Source organism: Poeciliopsis prolifica, unplaced genomic scaffold, assembly GCF_027474105.1.
Source record: "Poeciliopsis prolifica strain line A6 unplaced genomic scaffold, Auburn_PproV2 SCAFFOLD080, whole genome shotgun sequence".
NCBI lineage: Eukaryota > Metazoa > Chordata > Actinopteri > Cyprinodontiformes > Poeciliidae > Poeciliopsis > Poeciliopsis prolifica.
In genome coordinates this window covers 109,168-129,602 of record NW_026562455.1, presented here as the reverse complement: position 1 = coordinate 129,602, position 20,435 = coordinate 109,168, and the positions used below count along the sequence as shown (strand labels likewise).

The window sequence follows — 20,435 nt, the reverse complement described above, 5'->3', positions numbered from 1 at the left end:
TTAGTTTTTTATTTAACTGCAGTATTACTAGCAATAATTCAATTATTATGCATATTGGATTTTAAATAAACATTTTAAAGGTCCTTTTGTAAGTAATTTAGTTTCTTCGCTGCTAAAGCCAGGATTACCCAGCAGCTCTCCAGAGCTCAGCTGAAAGCTCGGGTTTCTGTTGTGGACTGGATTTATTAAACTGTTGGCTGGTAAAAGGTTAGAGGGGTCCATGCAGCACGGCTTCTGTTTTATGCATATTTTGCAGTGTAAGACACTGACACAAATAAACACAATGGAAGCAGAAAACATGATAAGAAAGCAAGTCGCACTAATTAACTTCTAATTCTTCTGAGGACTGTACGGCCTTGATAAAGGCGAGGAAGCTTACTGAAGTGCACACTGTGTTATATATTATGATTCCTTTACAGCTGAATTTTAATCCAAGTTTCTGAAGATTTGCTGGGGTGGGTGTGTGTATGCATATGTGCGTCTGTGCGTCTGTGTGTGTTTTCGGCCGGTTCTGTTAGCCGTGTTGGAGTAGCAGCAGTCATGGCTTTGGCTGTCCTGGTCTTTGATGCCACCTAGAGCCCAGACAGAGCTCTCTTTCTCTCCTTGTGCTTCACAGAACAGCAACAACTCTCTGCTAGTGCCCTTTAAAGTGTCTACCTCCAATGAAAAACGTGGCATTTCATTATCATATATGTATGTGTTAGTGCCAGCGGCTCTGGCAGCTTATAGGAATGTGCTGCCCTCCTCCTCTCTCTGCTCTCCTCGTCTCTTCTCCTTTATCTGCTCAGAGGGATGGAGATATCCCACAATGTCACAGCCCATCAGCAGCTGCAGGCTCTTCAGAGCGCCTTTTCCCCAGAATGCATATCTCTGCAGTACGGGCTACTGATGCACAACTCAGAGCCTTAACTGTGCTGTAGCAGGAGGAGGCTGAGCGCTGCTGCTTCAAGTCAGCTGTTTCCCTGGACGAGCCGCTCTGGCTGCGCCAGGTGCCTCATGCTCACACCCTTGAAGAACGGCAAGCTTCAGACCAGTAATTATATCAGGTCTCTTGAAAATCATTAGATTTGTTATTCAGCGTTGATGTGATGACAGTCTGCCTGATTGCAGAGGTTAAACAGGTTGTTTTAAAAAAATACAGCAAATTACAAAGAGAATCTGTCAAGACCAAATACTTCTTTTTAAAACTTGTTTGTTTTTGTGGTTATTATGGGTCTTCTGAGTTTTTTATTTGCCTTAATAAGAGTGAAAATAAGGCATACATTCTTGTAAAAATATATGAACCAAAATTGTAATGCTGTGTTGAACAGCAGTAGAGAGGGCCGGGCTCCATCTGGACCGCAGGTCGTCCTTATTCAGCACAATTAAACATCTTACAGGAACTTAGCACCTTACATGAAGACTTCTGTAGCCAAAGTAGAGATGTGCCAGGGGTTGGACAATGAAACTGAAACACTCTCAGTTTAGTGTGGGAGGTTTCATGGCTAAATTGGGCCAGCCTGGTGGCCAATCTTCATTAACTGCAAATTGCACCAGTAAGAGCAGAATGTGAAGGTCCAATTAGAAGGGTAAGAGCACAGTTTTGCTCAAAATATTGCAATGCACACAACATTATGGGTGACATACCAGAGTTCAAAAGAGGACAAATTGTTGGTCCACATCTTGCTGGTGCATCTGTGACCAAGACAGCAAGTCTTTGTGATGTATCAAGAGCCACAGTATCCAGGGTAATGTCAGCAAGGACGAACCACATCCAACAGGATTAACTGTGGACGCAAGAGGAAGCTGTCTGAAAGGGATGTTTGGGTGCTAACCCGGATTGTATCCAAAAAAGATAAATCCACGGCTGCCCAAATCACGGCAGAATTAAATGTGCACCTCAACTCTCCTGTTTCCACCAAAACGGTCCGTCGGGAGCTCCACAGGGTCAATATCCACGGCTGGGCTGCTATAGCCAAACCTTTGGTCACTCGTGCCAATGCCAAACGTCGGTTTCAATGGTGCAAGGAGCGAAAATCTTGGGCTGTGGACAATGTGAAACATGTATTGTTCTATGATGAGTCTACCTTTATTGTTTTCCCCACATCCAGGAGAGTTATGGTGTGGAGAAGCCCCAAAGAAGCGTACCATTCAGAATGTTGCATGCCCAGAGTGAAGCGTCGTGACCTGGCCACTATCCTGCAAGAAGAATGGCTTAAAATCCCTCTGACCACTGTGCAGGATTTGTATATGTCATTCCCAAGACGAATTGACGCTGTATTGGCCGTAAAAGGAGGCCCTACACCATACTAATAAGTTATTGTGGTCTACAACCAGATGTTTCAGTTTCATTGTCCAACCCCTGCATGATCTCTGCATGTGATTTGAACAAGAGTGAAAAGAAGAAGCTTCTTAGAAGAAATGTACTCACTTTCTATACAAATATCTACAACTCTTCCAGAACTTATAATGGTTTGATGAGCACTAGCAATTAGTTTCCAGGTTCCAAACATCCAGGTTCATAGTCAGTCTCTGCTTTTTACCGCTGAAGAGCTAGACTTTTCTTTCTTCTAAGATTGGACTAAACCAAACAAGGCGCTGCTACAAATAGGTATCTTTTGACTTGAGAAGTGCAGCACTGAGGAACTTCACCTGTGCTGTGTCTGTGGTAACAAGGTCTGGCTGTTCCATATGCTCTAATAATGCTGTCAGAGTAAAGATTTGATGTATATCTTGTGCCCTCAAACAGCAAGTACTCCTACTCAGAAAGCTTTTCATACTTGTTGGATGATGGCTGCATTTAAAATATAATTGCTCATCTTCTCCATCTCTTGCACTTTTCAGATATGCATGTTACAGAGGCAATTTCTGCAGAGTCGACATAAAAGCCTAACCATAAGTATAGAAACGTAAACAGTAGCCTTTATCTGGATGCAATTTTCAGATGCGGTTTCTCTTTCAGCCTGGTGCTTTACTGAGATTCAAAGAGACACAAAGATTAGGACTGTGCGCCTCTTCATTCCCAGACAGAAGGTGGAGGGTGGGGGAGGTGGGTTCTGTAGACAACCAGACAGCAGGATAATACCAGCAGCAGTGAAGCAGTGCAGCACTGACACTTGCCTGCTTTCCCTCAGGCACAGACAGGAATGATAGGTGGCTGAGGGGTTGGAGTGGCAAGGATAAAAAGCACAAGAGAAATCCAGCGAAGGCCTTCGGGGGCCACACGAACCTCTGTCACTCTTCCCCCAGGGACACCCACTAAATCAGAACAAAAGGAGGCACGGGAGGCATTTCTCTGGGTTTATGAGGTAGTTAGCATGGCTAAGCCCCTCCTCTGCTCTTGTTTCCCATTTAAGAAGTGACTGGCCCTCTGATAATGAATGGCACCACAGGTAATTGGAAAATTGGCAGACTTGTCTGGAAGATTTGGTAGATGGCACAAGCGTATACGATGGGGGAGTTCACGATGCCTCAGCCTGCACTCAAATTTATATCGGCCCCACGGACCGACACCACAAAGCAACAGAGTTCAGAAAAAAATGGCAGGGAGGCCGCATATCAAGACTGTTCCAGAAGCACCGCCAAGGTTCTTTTAGTGAGAGAAGATTTACAGGCCAGTCTTTGCATTTACTCTGACACTAATTTACGGGTTCAAGACGTGGCCTTGGAACCCTGCTGGCAAAAAATATGACGGGCACCTGTTGGCTCATCTTTATCTGCAACATGCTTACCGATCAACTTGAAACTACCGATCAACTTGAAACTATCGATCAACTTGAAACTATCGATCAACTTGAAACTACCGATCAACTTGAAACTATCGATCAACTTGAAACTATCGATCAACTTGAAACTACCGATCAACTTGAAACTACCGATCAACTTGAAACTATCGATCAACTTGAAACTACCGATCAACTTGAAACTATCGATCAACTTGAAACTACCGATCAACTTGAAACTGAAATAACACTGTTAGATTATGAAAATATGTGCTATGATGATTGAAACTTGCTTTTGACTCACTGCTTGAATATATTAGTGTAATTTACTCATTAGACTAAATAAGTTTGCTGACAAAGCAGAAGTAATTTTTTTATTGTCATTGTCCACCTCCTACAAGGCCTGTTGCAATAAACAATTCATTAATAATGAGTTTGATCATTTCCATTCTGATTAATATTTTCTGAAGGGAAATTTTGTTTACAGTGAGATCATAATATTTATGGCGTGTACTTTTTCTTTCTTTTAGTTTTCCCTTTTTCATTTCTGGGACAATTTACCAATATCCAATAAAAGTTGTCATTGTGCAATGAGTGCAGCAGGAGGTAATTATACCAAACTCTCCAGATTGATATTACCTTTTGCTGACAGTTTGTTATATAGACTCCAAGAGGTAGAGTGGCATGTGACCAATCAGGTGTTTTCTGTTAAACTCCCAAAGAGTCTGTTTCCATGAACTGTTCCCATGTGCTCCATTCTGACCTAAAGCAATAGATCTCAGATTTACAGCATAGGATCAGGTTTACTCCTCTAATGTTTCGAATATGATAAATCCCTTTCCTCCATTTGGAGCGCTCTCTGCTTCGCTCGATGTTCAGAGATGCATTCTAACAGAGTTCACTTCAACCGAACCAAGACCCAAGTTTGAAGGAGAACCAGAGTTCAAATTTTGCTCTGCATCACCCTAACCCTAACACATTCACATTTTCCCAAATGAACCGGACTTTCTAGACAAACCACCTAGAGTTGGATTAAAGCGAACTGAACAGGGCTGGTGTGATCGCACCCATAGAATCACAAGTTATGGTAACTGAAGAATTTCCCAAATCTCATATTTGGGAAATGTCTGTGTTTTAAAGATTAGTTATTTGAAAACTTGTGAGCAGAAAAGAGACAAACATTCTATATTTAATTAGTAAATCAGTAGGAATCGAAATCATGATTTGCTGTTAGTAAATAACTGAAACATGTCTGATGAAAGGTTTTCTTTAACACAATGAGGACATGATGCAATAAACGCCATTATGGGATTTTAACATCCAGTATAAAATGTGACATTTCAGAGAAGTGTCTTTATATGTAAGTAGAACAAAACTACTCATGGGAGTCAGGCCCTCCTTGACTGACAGAAAATTAGCCCCCAACTATTGTCTGCTCTCGTCTAGCTGCCGGCGATTCATAGGGCGCCGCGGGCTGCAGACCCTAACCTGGTGATCACACATTCTGCTGTGTAGATGTGTCTATTAACCTCTGGAGGGGGGGTAATTGTATCTGTCAGAGCTGTTTAATCACTGCTGTAGCTCTGTCACTTTCACTTTGGCTGCTTTTCTAAATCAGCTGGCTCCTGCTCTCTCCATTTCACATTCTTCTTTGTTGCATTTAAAACTCGCATTTACATTTACAGTGTCACCATCTGGATGCACGAGCCAAGGTAATTCACCTGCAAAGCAATCAACAGATAATACTGACATAAATAAATGATACTTGGTTCTTTTTCCTGAAAAAGATCAATTATTGTAAAATAAACCTCCCTGGTGGTCCAGGGAGGTTTTCGCCAGTGGATGTTTCACTGGGCGATGACTATATATGGAGTGATTATATATTAGCAACATGCAGAGCCATAATGCTTCTTTAGATTCCTACAAAGATAGATCATTTCAGAAAACATGCAAAACAACCTCTGGCTGCTCTTTAAAACCATGATAAAGGAACCAGTCAGGCCCAGTCAGGCCCAGTACGGACAACATTCCAGGTCTGCTAATCAAGGAATGCTCGGACCAGCTGGCCCACATGCTCACCGACATCTTCAACACGTCCCTGGACCAGGCTGTTGTCCCACGGTGCTTCAAGTCTGCCACTGTCGTTCCGGTCCCGAAGTCAACCACCATCACATGCCTTTACGACTTCCGCCCCGTCGCACTGACATCCACCATCATGAAGTGCTTCGAAAGACTTGTTAAGGACCACATCATCTCCACGCTCCCCCATCACACGACCCTTTCCAGTTTGCATACCAGTCCAAGCGCAGTGCTGAGGATGCAGTCTCCACTGCTCTCCACCTGAGCCTGGAGCATCTGGAGGAGAAGACCCACGTGCGGATGCTGTTCCTGGACTTCAGCTCAGCGTTCAACACCATCATCCCCCAAGACCTGGTGGGCAAACTGGGCCCCTTAGGAATTAACACCCCCCTCTGCAACTGGCTACTGGACTTCCTCACTGACAGAACCCAGGCTGTCAGAATGGAGAACAACACCTCTGATGTCATCACCCTGAACACCGGCACCCCTCAGGGCTGTGTCCTGAGCCCCCTGCTGTTCACCCTGATGACCCACGACTGCCGTCCACACTTCAGATCCAACCACATCCTGAAGTACGCGGACGACACCACAGTGGTGGGCCTCATCCGGGACAACAACGAGACGGCCTATAGGGAGGAGGTGCGGCATCTGGTGGACCGGTGCAGAGGAAACAACCTGATCCTGAATGTCAACAAGACCAAGGAGATCATCGTAGACTTCAGGAAATCCAGACCCACCCACACACCACTCCTCATCAACGACTCAGCAGTGGAGGTCGTCAGCAGCACCAAGTTCCTGGGGTGCACATCAACGACAACCTCAGCTGGTCTCCCCACATCTCCTCACTGGTGAAGAAGGGCCAGCAGCGCATGCACTTCCTGTGTCGGATGAAGAGAGCATCCCTCCCGCCCCCCATCCTTCAGACCTTCTACAGAGGGACCATCGAGAGCCAACTGACCAGCTACATCTCCATCTGGTCTGGGAGCTGCAGGGCCTCTGACTGGAAGTCTCTACAGAGGGTGGTGAGGACAGGGGAGAAGATCACGGGGGCTGCTCCCCTGCATCAAGGACATCGCAGAGAGGCGCTGCCTATCTCGCGCTCACCAGATCCTCTCCGACCCCACCCACCCCAACCATGGACTGTTTTCCCCCCTGGCGTCTGGAAGAAGGTTCTGCAGCATCTTGTGCAGAACAACCAGACTACTGAACAGTTTCTTCCCCCGGGCCATCAGACTGCTTAACGCCACATAACACACACACACACACTCACACACACACACACACACACACACACACACACACACACACACACACACACACACAAACCAAACCCCCCCTCCCTCATGGACATGGTCAATACATATACTTTAGTTTAGTTTTGTTTACAACACTGAACCTGTGGATTCTATGCCACTTTATTCTTAGCTCTTATATATTTATTTAGCTATTATGTATTTATTGGGTAGTTTAAGGTTTTAGCTCTGCTACACTGGTAGCCAAGTAACGACATTTCATTGTCAAGATTCACCTTGTGTTTTTTTTGTACAATGACAATAAAGGAAGTCTGAGTCCTCGTGTCCTCTAGAGCTCCTCGTGTCCTCTAGAGCTCCTCGTGTCCTCTAGAGCTCCTCGTGTCCTCTGGAGGTCCTCGTGTCCTCTAGAGCTCCTCGTGTCCTCTGGAGGTCCTCGTGTCCTCTGGAGGTCCTCGTGTCCTCTAGAGTTCCTCGTGTCCTCTAGAGCTCCTCGTGTCCTCTGGAGGTCCTCGTGTCCTCTGGAGGTCCTCGTGTCCTCTGGAGGTCTCAGCAGTCTGCTGCCCACAGGAGCAGGATGGATGCTGACTGACTGACTGGCGTTTTCTTCCACAGAACCTTTTCCACCAGGTGCCACAGAAAACTGAACTCTCCTTCACTGTTTTACAGTCAGGATCAAATGGACTGAATTTGTGTGGATTAAAATGAGTGTATTTCATTTGTTTTTTGTTTAGTAAATCGCCTTGAGACACCATTCGTTCCAAGTCTGCACTATATAGATAAACTAAATTGAAATTGAATAGAACCACTGCATGGGTCACTGATACCAAGTATTCTGGGGACAGTCGTCAGAAGAAAAGGACTCGCTTTTGCACATCAGAGTAGCAACGCTCTTCTTTTTAACTAGAACTGTTTTCACAAGCAGCCATGCATTACAGGCCGGGCCTTTTCCCTCAGAGAGTCAATTTGTCAAAACTCAAAGCTTTTGCTTTGCTCACAGTAAACAATTTTCTGCATTTATAGATTTATCTAACTCTGTTTTATTATTGTCTGGTTGTTGAGTTATACACTGATAGCTGAACTCCTAAATATTTACTGGAAAATCATTTACAATGTAAGTAATAATGTGGAGAATCAAGTTAGTTGGAGCCAATGTGTGGAAATGTGGCAGCAGGATAACAAGAAGTGAGACAAACTTTCTTTGACAACTCAAATACAAGAAATCATTCCCTCATATAATAACAGCAATTTGTTCCCCAAATGTTTTCATATTAGAAAATAAACTGAAATATTTTTAATTATGTCTTAAATAATAGTTGTTATACAGAACCTTCAACAAATTAAAATATTGAAAAGTTCATTATTTTACTCGGTTCACTCGGTGAAACACATCATTTACAGTAATTTCATACAGACGGATAGTTTATTTCTGTTAATTATGATTCTCTGCTTACAGCTAATTACGACAATTAGGATTAGAATATTACACCTGGCCAATAAAGAAAAACTATTTTACAATTTTGCTTCATGAAAAGAATCTTTGGTACCTGCTTAAGTGTTGATATTTTTAAAAGGTACTTTCAGTCTGACAAACAAGCCTCTCTGGAATGGGGATTCTGATTTTATTATGCTCTTATTATGCATTTGAATGACTTTTTAAGGTTTTTGTGGCACTAGTGTCCTTTATTTCCTGTAATCTGAGAGGAACTGGCTCCCCAAGGTTGGGAATTAGGTCCTCCACTGCTGCATGGGGGTCTGTGTTTACAGCCCACCTGCTCTACCGCTGCATTTTGTGGTTATTGCCAGAGAATGTGAAGGACCTAATGTGTGTTGCGATGTCTCTGCAGGAGGACGAAGAGCAGCCACAGGAAGATGAGTTTGTCAAACAGGAAGCAGCAGCGCCGGACAGTCCAAATTAATCCCGGGTCAGACGCTCCCCAACTTCACATCCAGCCTTCGCCTTTTGTGTTGACACTGCAGCACATGTGAACTTTTTACTAGCCTCCCAAAGTTTCCACTCAGCCATTTCAGTTAGCTTCTGCTCCTCAACATTTGGTATTCCTGAAGAAAACTGATGAGCTGTGATTGTTTTTGTATGTTTCATGGGTGGAGTTTGTACTTCTTATTGCAGGAGCTGCACAGATGGGCAACTGAAAGTCCTCTTCTGGAGGAGAGTCTGAAGGAAGTGAGCCAGCAGAGCACAAACAGCAGAGTTACTCCCATTATAGACAGACACCTGCAGCAGTTCCACCTCTTTCCAAACAGTCTATTTTCCTAGTTTAATGACGTGTTCCTGCAGAGCGTCCCGTTTACAGAACAAAGTGCTAGCACAGCATGGCAGAACTTCCTTCAGATGCATTTCTTTTGACATTTGACTTGATTTTTATTCTCTTATTTTGTTCATAAATTCTTCTTCCTTTCTTTTCTTGTACTGGCTTCTCTTGTCCCCTGTAAAATTAATCTGGAATCTTACTTGTGTACAAAAGTTTTTAAAAACTTTATGAATTAACTATTAAAAAGTCAATCTAGCCAGCGGTCTGAGGTTCAGACTTGCTTCATCGTCTCACATTCACGTTGTGCAGCTGAATGTTTTCCAGGAGCATTGGTCAGACCTCAGATCACTTCCTCTTTCTACAGTGTTTTTCAACTAATGCAAAGGGAATCAGAAATGAAGAGTTTATTTTTGAAACTGTTACCCTCATTATGTCCTTCAGTCTGAGCAGATCCACTGTCCAACTGAAAACCTGTCAGAACCTGTCAGTCCTTTAAAGTGCCAATGGATTCGATGGGTAGAAATGCTTTCTTATATATGATAGATACCAATGCAAAATAAAAATATGAAACTAGAGATTGTTGAGTTTTCTGATCTCATTAGCTTGGAAGAGCTCTACTGTGTAAAGGTTGTGGACACAGAAAGCAAAAGAGAGAGAACATATTAGGAGAGATTGATGGTGTGTGTAGGACGGTAGGATGGGAAAGTAAGGAGAGATCACCCAGTGAAACTTCCACAATGGCTCAAAATAATTTGGCTAAGATCATGCAAACCCAGTCATTTTTCATTTAGACACAACAACAAATGCAGGGTGTAGGAATTATTTCATCTTTTTAATTGTGGAATATGTCCTGCATTGAATGTCCACAACAAAATGATATTGCTAGTCCTTTTTTCTTGTCATTATGTTGAAAGATAAATTCTTTTGTTTACATGACTTCCCACAAACATCAGCATCCAGTAAAAAAAATGGATCCATCCTTTTTTTTGCAAAAGTTTTATTTATTTATTTAATGCCCAATTAAAATGACAGCAGATTTCATATAACAGATATTTATCAAAAATGTGTAATTCTTTTGTTATTCTCTGCAGGTAATGCAACATTTGCAGCTTTAAGTGAGTTTCATTTTGCTTGCTTGAGGATGCAAACGTCTCTGGTTGCAGAGCTGTGGCCAAAGCGAGCGAATGCTAAAGTCACACCAAATAATAAAGAAGAAGAAACCTAACAACCACTCTGAGTTTAACTAGTGCAGCGTAATAATCTCTGTGGAGCAGACCACTGATATGACAACATGATGAAGATATTAATATGTGAAAAGGTAAAACCTGTTTAAAAATCATATTTTTTCTTTGTGAATCTTGAATTTTGCATTGCAGGACGTGTTCTACATCCCTTTTTTTCTCTTTCACAGCAACAACCAGACTGATCAACATTCACATAGAGAATATGTTTTATCTACCTGAGCTAATTAAATAACAGCAGCATAATTACAGATAAAAGTGACTCATTTAAAAATTCTCACCCTTCCTATCAATAATGAAGGCCATCTAGGATTTAATAGAAAAGAAGACAGATGGAAAAATAGCTAATTTGACTCCTGCATTTTGGGTTCACAGAAGTGGGAAATTCTGGAAACTAGAATGTACCACTGTTCCATTTCTTCTCCTTTATTCTTTTTAAAATTTCCTTCCTACTTTTTCTGGTTGGAAAGTTGTTTTTTGTACGTTTTTCCCTGTGGTCTGGGATTCTGTGCAGCTGCGCGGCTGGTTTCAGAGTTGGAAGGACTTGTGACTTGTGTGTCCACTTCGTACCCGCAAATAACTTTTGAATTTGAATATCTTTGTGTTCAAACGCCCATTTCCATGTTTGTGTTTACTTTGTGAATTTCTGCTCATCTGAGCTGGACCGCTTGGCAGGAAGCGGGAGATGACTGTGAAATCCGCCCCAAGATGAAATGAATATTGCATGTAGAAAGCATCGCTTTTTCAAATTATTGTGATAAATGAATTGCTGGGTTTTCAGATACATATTTGATTCAGGGGAAGTGCTGAGAACATATGCTCCGCAAGTGGATGAAAAATGTGTATTTTGTAATTTTCTTAGGAACACAGTTGTGGCTTTCATTAGCTCTGAGCCAAACTCATCAAAGTTCAAACAAATAAAAACTGGATATAGAAATTGAGATCTTTGGATTGAATTACCAAAATAAATGACATCTGTTGAGAGGCAGCTGTGCTTGTGCAGTCGCCGTTTCTTGTGTCTGACTTGTGTCTGACACTGACAGGAGTGTAAATATTTGGGTTTGTGTCTTCTGGTTTTTTAGCTGTCATCAGTCAGTCAGTCAGTTTTATCAGAGAGAACAGGTGCAGGAGTTCAGGCAGGTTTATCCGAAGCCTGTAACTTGTTTTTAGCTCAAATTGAATGAAGCAAACAAAGAGCTGCATTTTGACTGTTTTGACCTTTTTGTTTTGGACTGCGTAAACCAGAACCCATGGTGCACTGGACTCGCTATTTGACTTTATTTCACTTTGCTTTGATCACTTTTGAGACTTGAGGGTTTTTTTTATTTCGGAATTTAAATTTTTGGACAAATAGTCAATACAGATTTATTTCATGTTCTCTTGTTTTCTTGTGGTTTAGAAAATAAGCAGAATACCTCTAATCAGCTCTCCATCACCAAGGTAAGTCCATCACCAGTCATCGCTCCACAGCATTCTGTGTTTCTGAGGGTCTCGCCACAAAGGTTCCAACTTCTACTGCCACACTGAATTCTCATGAGCTCAAAGTGCGATGCATGCAGGATTCAGTTTGAAAAGAAAAATTGATCAGTGGCTTAAAACCGAGTCACTCAGATTCCTGAAGATAAACAGGAAAACTCCAGGATGACTGCTGCGAGTTTTGATGAGTCTCAGTTGTGAGAACTGTTCTTTGTTTTTTACCACTTTGCTTGCTTGTAATGCTCCTCATTTATCAAGTCTCCCTTCTGAAGTTATCTCACACATCTCACAAAGGATGAAATGTGTGAGATTACACGTTAGTACTGTTGACCCATCCTGAGGAGACATCCAGTTACCAACCTTTATCAGAACAAGAAAAAACAAAAACCAGTATTCTTCAATTTTCCCAGTCATCTGTTCCTTTCTGCATGTTTGGAACATGTTGACGTCTATTGAGCTGAAGCTGTTCCATAATTCCTAAATGCACAGAACAAGATTCATAAAATCAAAAGATCCACAAATGCACAGGGCTATGGGGTTCCATTTGTGTCAAAAATAAGTAGAAGTCATATGTGTAGATGTTGTTGGTCTATGTTGTTGCTATGTGTCTTTGGTAGATGTCTATGGTCTTAGTGCTTTATGGATATCTTTATGGATATCTCCACGGCTGTGTAGAAACCTTTGGAGGGTCAGGGGCTCAAAGTTTAAAAAAGGGTACATTGAACAAGATCAGTGAAGCCATTGTACAACAACACAGCAACAACCCATATAGAGCTAGAATGTAATTGGATCCTGCTATATTATTGCCATCATGTAGGGAAATGCAAAGAAAATATCGTCTATATCTTCCACAACAGGTATAAAGTTCCTGTTTAACTTTAATAATATCTAGTTAACCTCTAGAACAACTTGGCTGCAGACTGATTATAGATAAAAAAAAAAAAAAAGCTCAAAGGGGTTAACTCCATATAATTTTTTTATGTTAGCATCTCTGAGATCTACAATTATAAAACAAAGAAAACCCAGTAGCTGGTAGTAAGGCCCTCTAGACGTTCAGGGCCCTCTAGACGTTCGGGGCCCTCTAGACGTTCAGGGCCCTCTAGACGTTCAGGGCCCTCTAGACGTTCGGGGCCCTCTAGACGTTCAGGGCCCTCTAGACGTTCAGGGCCCTCTAGACGTTCGGGGCCCTCTAGACGTTCAGGGCCCTCTAGAAATGGTTGAATTGTAACACAGACCATAAATCTAAACCTGTGGCATCATTTATAGGAATGACAAAGTTATTACATTTTATTTAACGCAATCAGTTGAGAAAAAAAGTACATTAAGGATTTAATTAGGACGTTTACTTTGTAAGAGTTTAAAGAATCATCTTGATAGTTTGATTGTTGTTACCATGGCTACAATATGGCGTAGTCTTTGTCTTTGAGTTGGTTTTGTTTACAAATACATCGCAGCAAATGATCAATAATCAGTGATTGATTTTAAACTGCCAATGAACCTGATCTCCTCTCATAGATTCACCTTAAGGATATTTAAACACCAGAGTCATAGCAGGTGAGCCACTGACTTAATCATAATCAGATTTTAAAATATAGACCCCCTGCATGTTATTGTTGACGTAAGGAATTTTGCGCATGCGGACAACGCTGGAGGGCAAAAAGACTATTGTACATGTGACGCACAGCCGCGCTGCTGCTGTAGAATAATTCCCTTAACTCCATCAAACTTGAACATGTAGATATTATTCATTTCGTTTTGTGCTCCACAGCAAAGAAAAACCCGCGAAAGTCCAACTCAAAACCATTTCTTTCTCTCGCTCTGTATCAGCGCAGCAACTCGTTGCCGTAGCAACTGACAACAACCCTAATAGTTTTAGGCTTTATTTTGCGATTATTAATAAGTGATTGCTGTGGTAAGAGGAGAAAACTATAAATACACTTAATGTATTTCTAGTTTTTATAGTTTTGACTTCACTGTATGGCTAGCTCGCTGTTACTGTCTCTTACTCTGCAGTCATGGAGTCACAATGTCTGGGATCATGAGCGCCCCCTGCCATGAGGGAAGAGAACTGCACGCCTCACTTCGAATCTGCCGTTTCTGATCGCGCCTCAGCACACGAAACGTTACACACACAGTTGGATACAAAAAACACTGTAGATTATGTGCATAAGCTACATTATGAAAAATCAGTTCATATATGAAATGTTTTGAAGCATTTTATTGGCTGTATGCAGACAGGAGGAGCATGCTCTCATACAATGGCAGCCAGTGCAGTTAGTGAGAGGTTGCGCAATGCTTGGTGAGGCTCAGCTCTCTGCTGCCTCACCGGCTTCACTTCTGAGCATTTGAATGGAAAACAGCATGATAACAGCAAACCTTTTTGCTGTTATCATGTTTAAAGTGACAACATAACAATCTGATTAACTGGTTCAAGCTAACCAGCCTGCAGTCACAAACATGTTGCTCTTGCCAGCTGTAGCTTTAACACAGTGCTGCCTCTGTGTTTGTGTAGAGCAAAGGGAAAGCTGAGGAGCATTGTTTAAGCCACCCAACAAGCAGTGCACAGCCACACATTGGACCTGAGCACTGTTGCAATACTCAATGTTGAAACAGGCAGAGAAAGCACTGAAAACCGCAGCATATCAATAAAAAGATTTTACATTGCAGGGATGGTATGACAGAAAGTTGTAGCTTTATAACTTTTAAAAAATGCAAGGAGTCATCTCATGTGTAGAGCTAAAATCCCATTTATGCCTGAAAAGTAAACATAAAAATGTTTGTCTGGTATGTACAGTACAATGGCAGGTGACCTTATGCTATTAGTAAGCAGAATTAAAATGTTTGTTTTTGTGTGACACACTAACACCATGTTGGTGTTCAGGCCATCATTCAGTCTCATATCTCTGAGCTCCCAGATTTCCCCCTTAATGCTGAAAGATGGAACATTTCCAATTTTCCCTTTGCTCAGACAATAGCTTCTGCTCTCCATGCTGAGCACAGGCTTCAGTCTCTGTGCATGGGGGGGTCCTGCATATCTTCACACCCCCTCCCTCTGTACTCTGCATTTCTCAGATCTTCACATTCCATCAGCAGTGAGACCTGGGACGTCAGCGCTCACACATTCTGACATTAAGGCATCGAGGGGTGTAATTCCAATTTGTTTCAAAGGAACTATTAATTTGCCCATTTCAAGGCCAGGCAGGAGGGAAAACCCTGTAAGACTGCTGAACCGTGAAAGACATTATCTGGAGGCTTCAGATTTTGGTGGAAAGACATGTGGGATTGATGACGGGGGGCGTCAGAGCCTGCAGACGTTTGAGCCGGGCTCCCTGTGGTCGAGCTCGCAGCATGCCGTCTGAGAGCGATGTCATTAGGCACATTATAACACCAATGGGCACATTAATGACAAAGTGGTCCGCTCTGCCACCCAGTGCCCCTCCAAACTCCTATTTACACCCACAGAATACTAAACAGCTCCTGATGATGAGGCCAACACTCCATCTTTCACATCAACAAAGGAAACACTGCTGAGTCTGTCTTTATCACATGTACTTCTGATGTCTGTAACATCACATTATCCTAATCAAATCAGATGGAGGGGATTCTCAAAGAAATGACAACAGAATCCATTTTATTGTTCTGTGTTCTAATTATTTTTACATTGTTGTACTGTTCCTAAATTATTATCATGTCATGGCAGCTCCTTTTCCACCAAAATAACACCAGGCGTGTTAATGGAGATTTTACATGTTTATCATTTTTGATGCGATGCAACCTGAAGTGTTTGTTGGTCAAGGTCAAATCTACTAAGTAAAATGGAACAAGATGTTTTCCAGATTGTCCAAAACATGATCGTTAGCAGTTTTCATACCTAAACCGTCTCTGTTAGGTTTATTATGCAAACCAAACCTGTAAGACAACCAGGATGTTCAGATGGATGAACAGGTGGGGCAACAAAGTTCCACCTTTGTTTCTTATATTGTCACAAAGAAATGTGTTAGATCATCAAATCAAATTTTATTTGTGACAAAATCTGAAGAAATGCAAAAAAACAAAAACTCTTTCATAATTTCATTGGTTAGGAGAAAAAAAACTTTCTAAACCAGCCAATTTATTTGCTCCTCTCCCCTCCTGGTTTCTTCCTGAATTACCTTTGAATAAATAACCTGAGCAGCCTGACCAGACACACCTGCAGAATCAAGAGCTCCATAAACTTTACTTTTGTGACAGGTAGAAGTAGACTCCAGCTCTATTGTCATGTCTCAATTCAGCCCATTAATGTTTGGTTAGGCTCTGCTCAAGACGGAACCAACCCATCATGGACGGTAACACCTGAGCGGGCTGGATTTGGGCTCGCCACTCTGATGATGTCATTTTACACAAGTTCTCCAAACATTTCTCTGTGTATTTGCCTCTTCCAGCTGGTGCAGTGTGTTCATTCTGTCGTGATGAAAAGCTTTTGACCTCAGTGTTTGACCAGAATTATCCATTTGCATCTGACCAACTGCTGCAGCCTTGTTGTGGATTGAAAATAGTAGGTCAGAGGTTGCTGTTGTTTGAGGAGCCTGCAAGTCCCGCCTTTCTTCATCCAGAGATGTAAAATGATGGGCAAATCAATGAAAGCAGTCCACTGACAGTCAAGTTGCTTTCACGCAATACAACGAGACTTGCAAGTCAGCTAGTACCACTCATGAGTTGGTTCACAAAACTGGGAAGCCAACGGAGCTCAGTCTGTTTGAGGCTGTCGGGGGAGAGGCAGTTCAAACCGGGTCTGGGGGTGTGCTGTGGTGGCGTAGGGGACAGCGCAACCCTCATTTAGAGGCCTTGAGTCCTTGACGCAGCCGTCTGGGGTTCGATTCCCGGACCCGACGATATTTGCCGCATGTCTTGCCCCCTCTGCTTTTATATAAGGGACATTAGAGCCACAAAAAAAAAAAACCTGGAGGAAAAAAATAAAAAGATCTTGCCTGGAGAAAAAGCTAAAAACTCTGAAAAGTTGGTTTCGTCCAGCAGTCCATGTGTGCACCCTGGCATTTGATACAATGGAAAAACCATTTTCCTAACATCATTTATTTCTTACAGCTAAATAAAACCTCAATATAACTAAATGAAATTCAGGGAGAACCAGTTAAATTTGTACAGAAATTTACAAGAGATCAAAATAACCTCCACAAAATGAAATGACAACAAATGTCAATAAACTGAAGCACAGTGTTATAGAAGAGACTCTCAGGAAAGATGTTACTTTCAATTAGTTTTCAATGAAAACATAAGTCCGAATGCCAACCTTTTGTCTGATTATACATCTCATTGGCTGGGTGTTTTCTGCTAGTACAGCCATCCGATATCCATCAGTCCGACAAGCTGCCCCCTCCGTCAGCAGGGAGGAGGTGGTGCAGAGTTTTGGGAAGGTCAGCGAAAGACACACATGATTTAAAAGATTCTCCTTATATTCTGAATCATATCATATCTCAGAATAATATTTGTAAAAATTGACAAGAAGAAACTTCAAACTGCTGCATACTCTGGAAGGTCCTTAATGTGCAATGCTGAAGATTAAAACAACTCTATCTCATATGCAGATTTATGAACTAATGCTGTGGGGGTTCAGGCTGATGTGGACCCCTGTCTCCTCAGGAGCCAATCAGGAAGTCTATTTTTAGCAGCTTCTAAAGCAGCCATTTGGGCAGCAGATGGTAACTTAGAGAGAGTGCGGGGCAATTTACAGTAAACAGATTTTTTAACTTTGGCAGGTCATGGAGAGAGCTACAACAGTCTGGCAAGTTAATAAGAGCATTGGAACAAACTGTGGTAGGACAAGACGTAAGTGAGATAAAGTAATCTCAGCGTGGCTCTGAAAACCCCTGAAGCAACCAACTTGTTAAGTCTGAAGAAATGAGGGTCTTCTGATTTATAGAGCAGACTGAAAAACTCTCTAAAGTGTTTGGTGAACATACAGCAAAGATAGAAGGAAGGCTGTCGAACAGACCGATCGCTACCAGATATGTATTTTGATCTGCAAAACATTAGAATCTTGTTTTTTGTTGTTTTTTATGGGCTTTATCTGAAGGAGCTTGCAGGTTATTGAGTTGAGTTCTCCTCAAAGTTGAAAAATGTCACTTGGTCTTGAAATGGAACAAATATTGAACGTGATTTTAAGCAGAAAATGTCTTTGAAGGTTATGACATGCCATCCTGCCAGCACAACAATGTCTATAGATATTTCAGTTTTCAGTGTCAAGTACAATATTTTGCTCATGCTGATAAATAGTTTGTTCTAAAACAAAACTTTAAAACATCTAATGTCTGATGCTCTGATCCTTTTCTGACCCTAACTCTTCCTGCATCTCTTCACCGGAACCACTAGAGGCAACTGGTGGGCAGCATCCCCCACTCTGCAAAGACGACTCCATCATCTGAATAATCATAAATACTTTGTATTGATTTGACCTCCATGTTTGATCATTCCACAGAACCTTCTTGGCCTGACCTCTGACCTTCACTGGGTCACCTCAGGATTGTGTGTTGTGGTGTGTTTTAGAACCAATGCAGGAACATTGGTTCATGTTGCAGCCTCTCTCTGAACATTTGAGCTGCTGCCATTGGGCAACTGATACCTAAACATCAACAGAGCCACCAGACTGTTGCTCATGCAACTCTATGTGTATGAGCAACATAGAGTTGCTCTTGTTTTGTCCTCATCTGTTTTTGTTATGAAATGATTTTTACACTGTTATAGATCAGAGAGATGTGCTGTTGACAAATATTGTTGTACAATAAATGCATAATATGTAATAAAAAACCCCACTGTGCAGGGCTGCACAGTGGGGCATTGTGTAGCACTGTTGCCTTGCAGCAAGAAGGTCCTGGGTTCGATTCCCGGCCCGGGGTCTTTCTGCACGGAGTCTGCATGTTCTCCATGTGGGTGTGTGGGTTCTCTCCGGGTTCTCTCCGGCTTCTCCGGCTTCCTCCCACAGTCCAAAAACATGACTGTCAGGTTAATTGGTCTCTCTCAATTCTCCCTAGGTGTGTGTGTGAGTGTGTGTGTGCTTGGTTGTTTGTCCTGTTTGTCTTTGTGTTGCCCTGCGACAGACTGGTGACCTGTACAGGTGACCCCGCCTCTCGCCTGGAAAGTAGCTGGAGAGGCACCAGCACCTCCGACCCCGTTAGGGAGAAGGATGCTCAGAAAATGGATGGATGGATGTAATAAAAGTTAAATGTTCTCATTTATAAATCAGCTGCAGAAGCATATGTCAGGAAGTTTGTGTCAAATTTCACATTTGTCTTACTTGATGGTAATAATGTTTTAATACAGGAAAATATCTTCAGTTCTGTTAAGTTCATACACACTTTGAAAAGTGTTTATACCATCACAGATTTCGCCTTTGCTCTTTTCCTCCAACATTTTTTTTTAGATCATCAGGCAAATTTTATTTATGAAACAATAATTACATATAAAAGTTTCCAAATCATTATTTTATTTTCTAAGGTAAAAAACAATCAAAAATCCAACCCGATCTATATCCTCACCAAAGTTTTCAATTTCAATTTCTTTTGCTACATCCAGACTTTATTACTGACAGAACTGTAGAATCCAGAACTCTTAATCAGAGTGTATGTGGCTCCATGAAATAGGCAAGAATATTTTATAAAGCAGCAAATCATGTCCTGATCTAAAGAAATGCAAGAGACAATGAACAACAAAGGCAAGGTATGTATCAATGTATCAATCTGAAAATGGTTACAAAGCCATTTTCTGGGTTTTATGAATCTATTGAACCATTACTGGAGAAAGTGTTGAACTGTGGCCTACTCCAAACCCGGCCTATACCACTGCAATAAAAAAAGATTCCATTTTTTACGAATGGAATCTTCATAAAAAAGAAGATTCCACTGTAGAGTTGCAACTATCAAATATTTTATTTGTGTTCAGTTTGACATCAAGACAACCCCAGTTTGGATAGCTTTGTTTTTTAAAATGAATAAATCATAATTTATTGTTTGTTTTCTAAGGTTATCAAAGACTGATTAAAATTATAATGATCCGAAACATTTAAATGTAACAAAAATGAGCTAATGTGTTTACAACACTATGTTTCAGTCTTATGGTAACCTTAAAATGAAAAACCTAATCATTTGTGCTGCACACAAATATTTTATGTGAACACAACTGGCTGGGAGAATTCCTGATGAAAAGTTACCGAAAAGATTTATATGGAAAAAGCAGGGAAATTGAAGACTGTCCCAGGTCTGTTTGCTGTTTCAGATTCCCAGGTAGATTTCTCAGAGAAATTTAAAGATATTCAAAAACAAAAATACATACCAGACAAAGCCATTTTATTGTAAAGAAACATAAATTAATAAAAACAAAATTCCAGAAGATATGACCTTAATCACAGTCTCTCACGTTGCATTT

At 41.6% G+C, this 20,435-nt stretch overlaps 1 protein-coding gene across 2 annotated transcripts in view; it reads left to right on the top strand.

Annotated features, from left to right (window-relative positions):
* Nucleotides 1–9,878, top strand: part of phf14 (PHD finger protein 14) — a 120,148-nt gene extending 110,270 nt beyond the window's left edge. For both annotated transcript variants that reach the window (XM_055021925.1, XM_055021924.1), the window contains one exon: nucleotides 8,878–9,878. In XM_055021925.1, coding sequence (XP_054877900.1) covers nucleotides 8,878–8,949 — 72 coding nt within the window. In that variant the 3' untranslated portion in view covers nucleotides 8,950–9,878. The remainder of the gene's footprint in view (nucleotides 1–8,877) is intronic.
* Nucleotides 9,879–20,435: the final 10,557 nt, after the last annotated feature.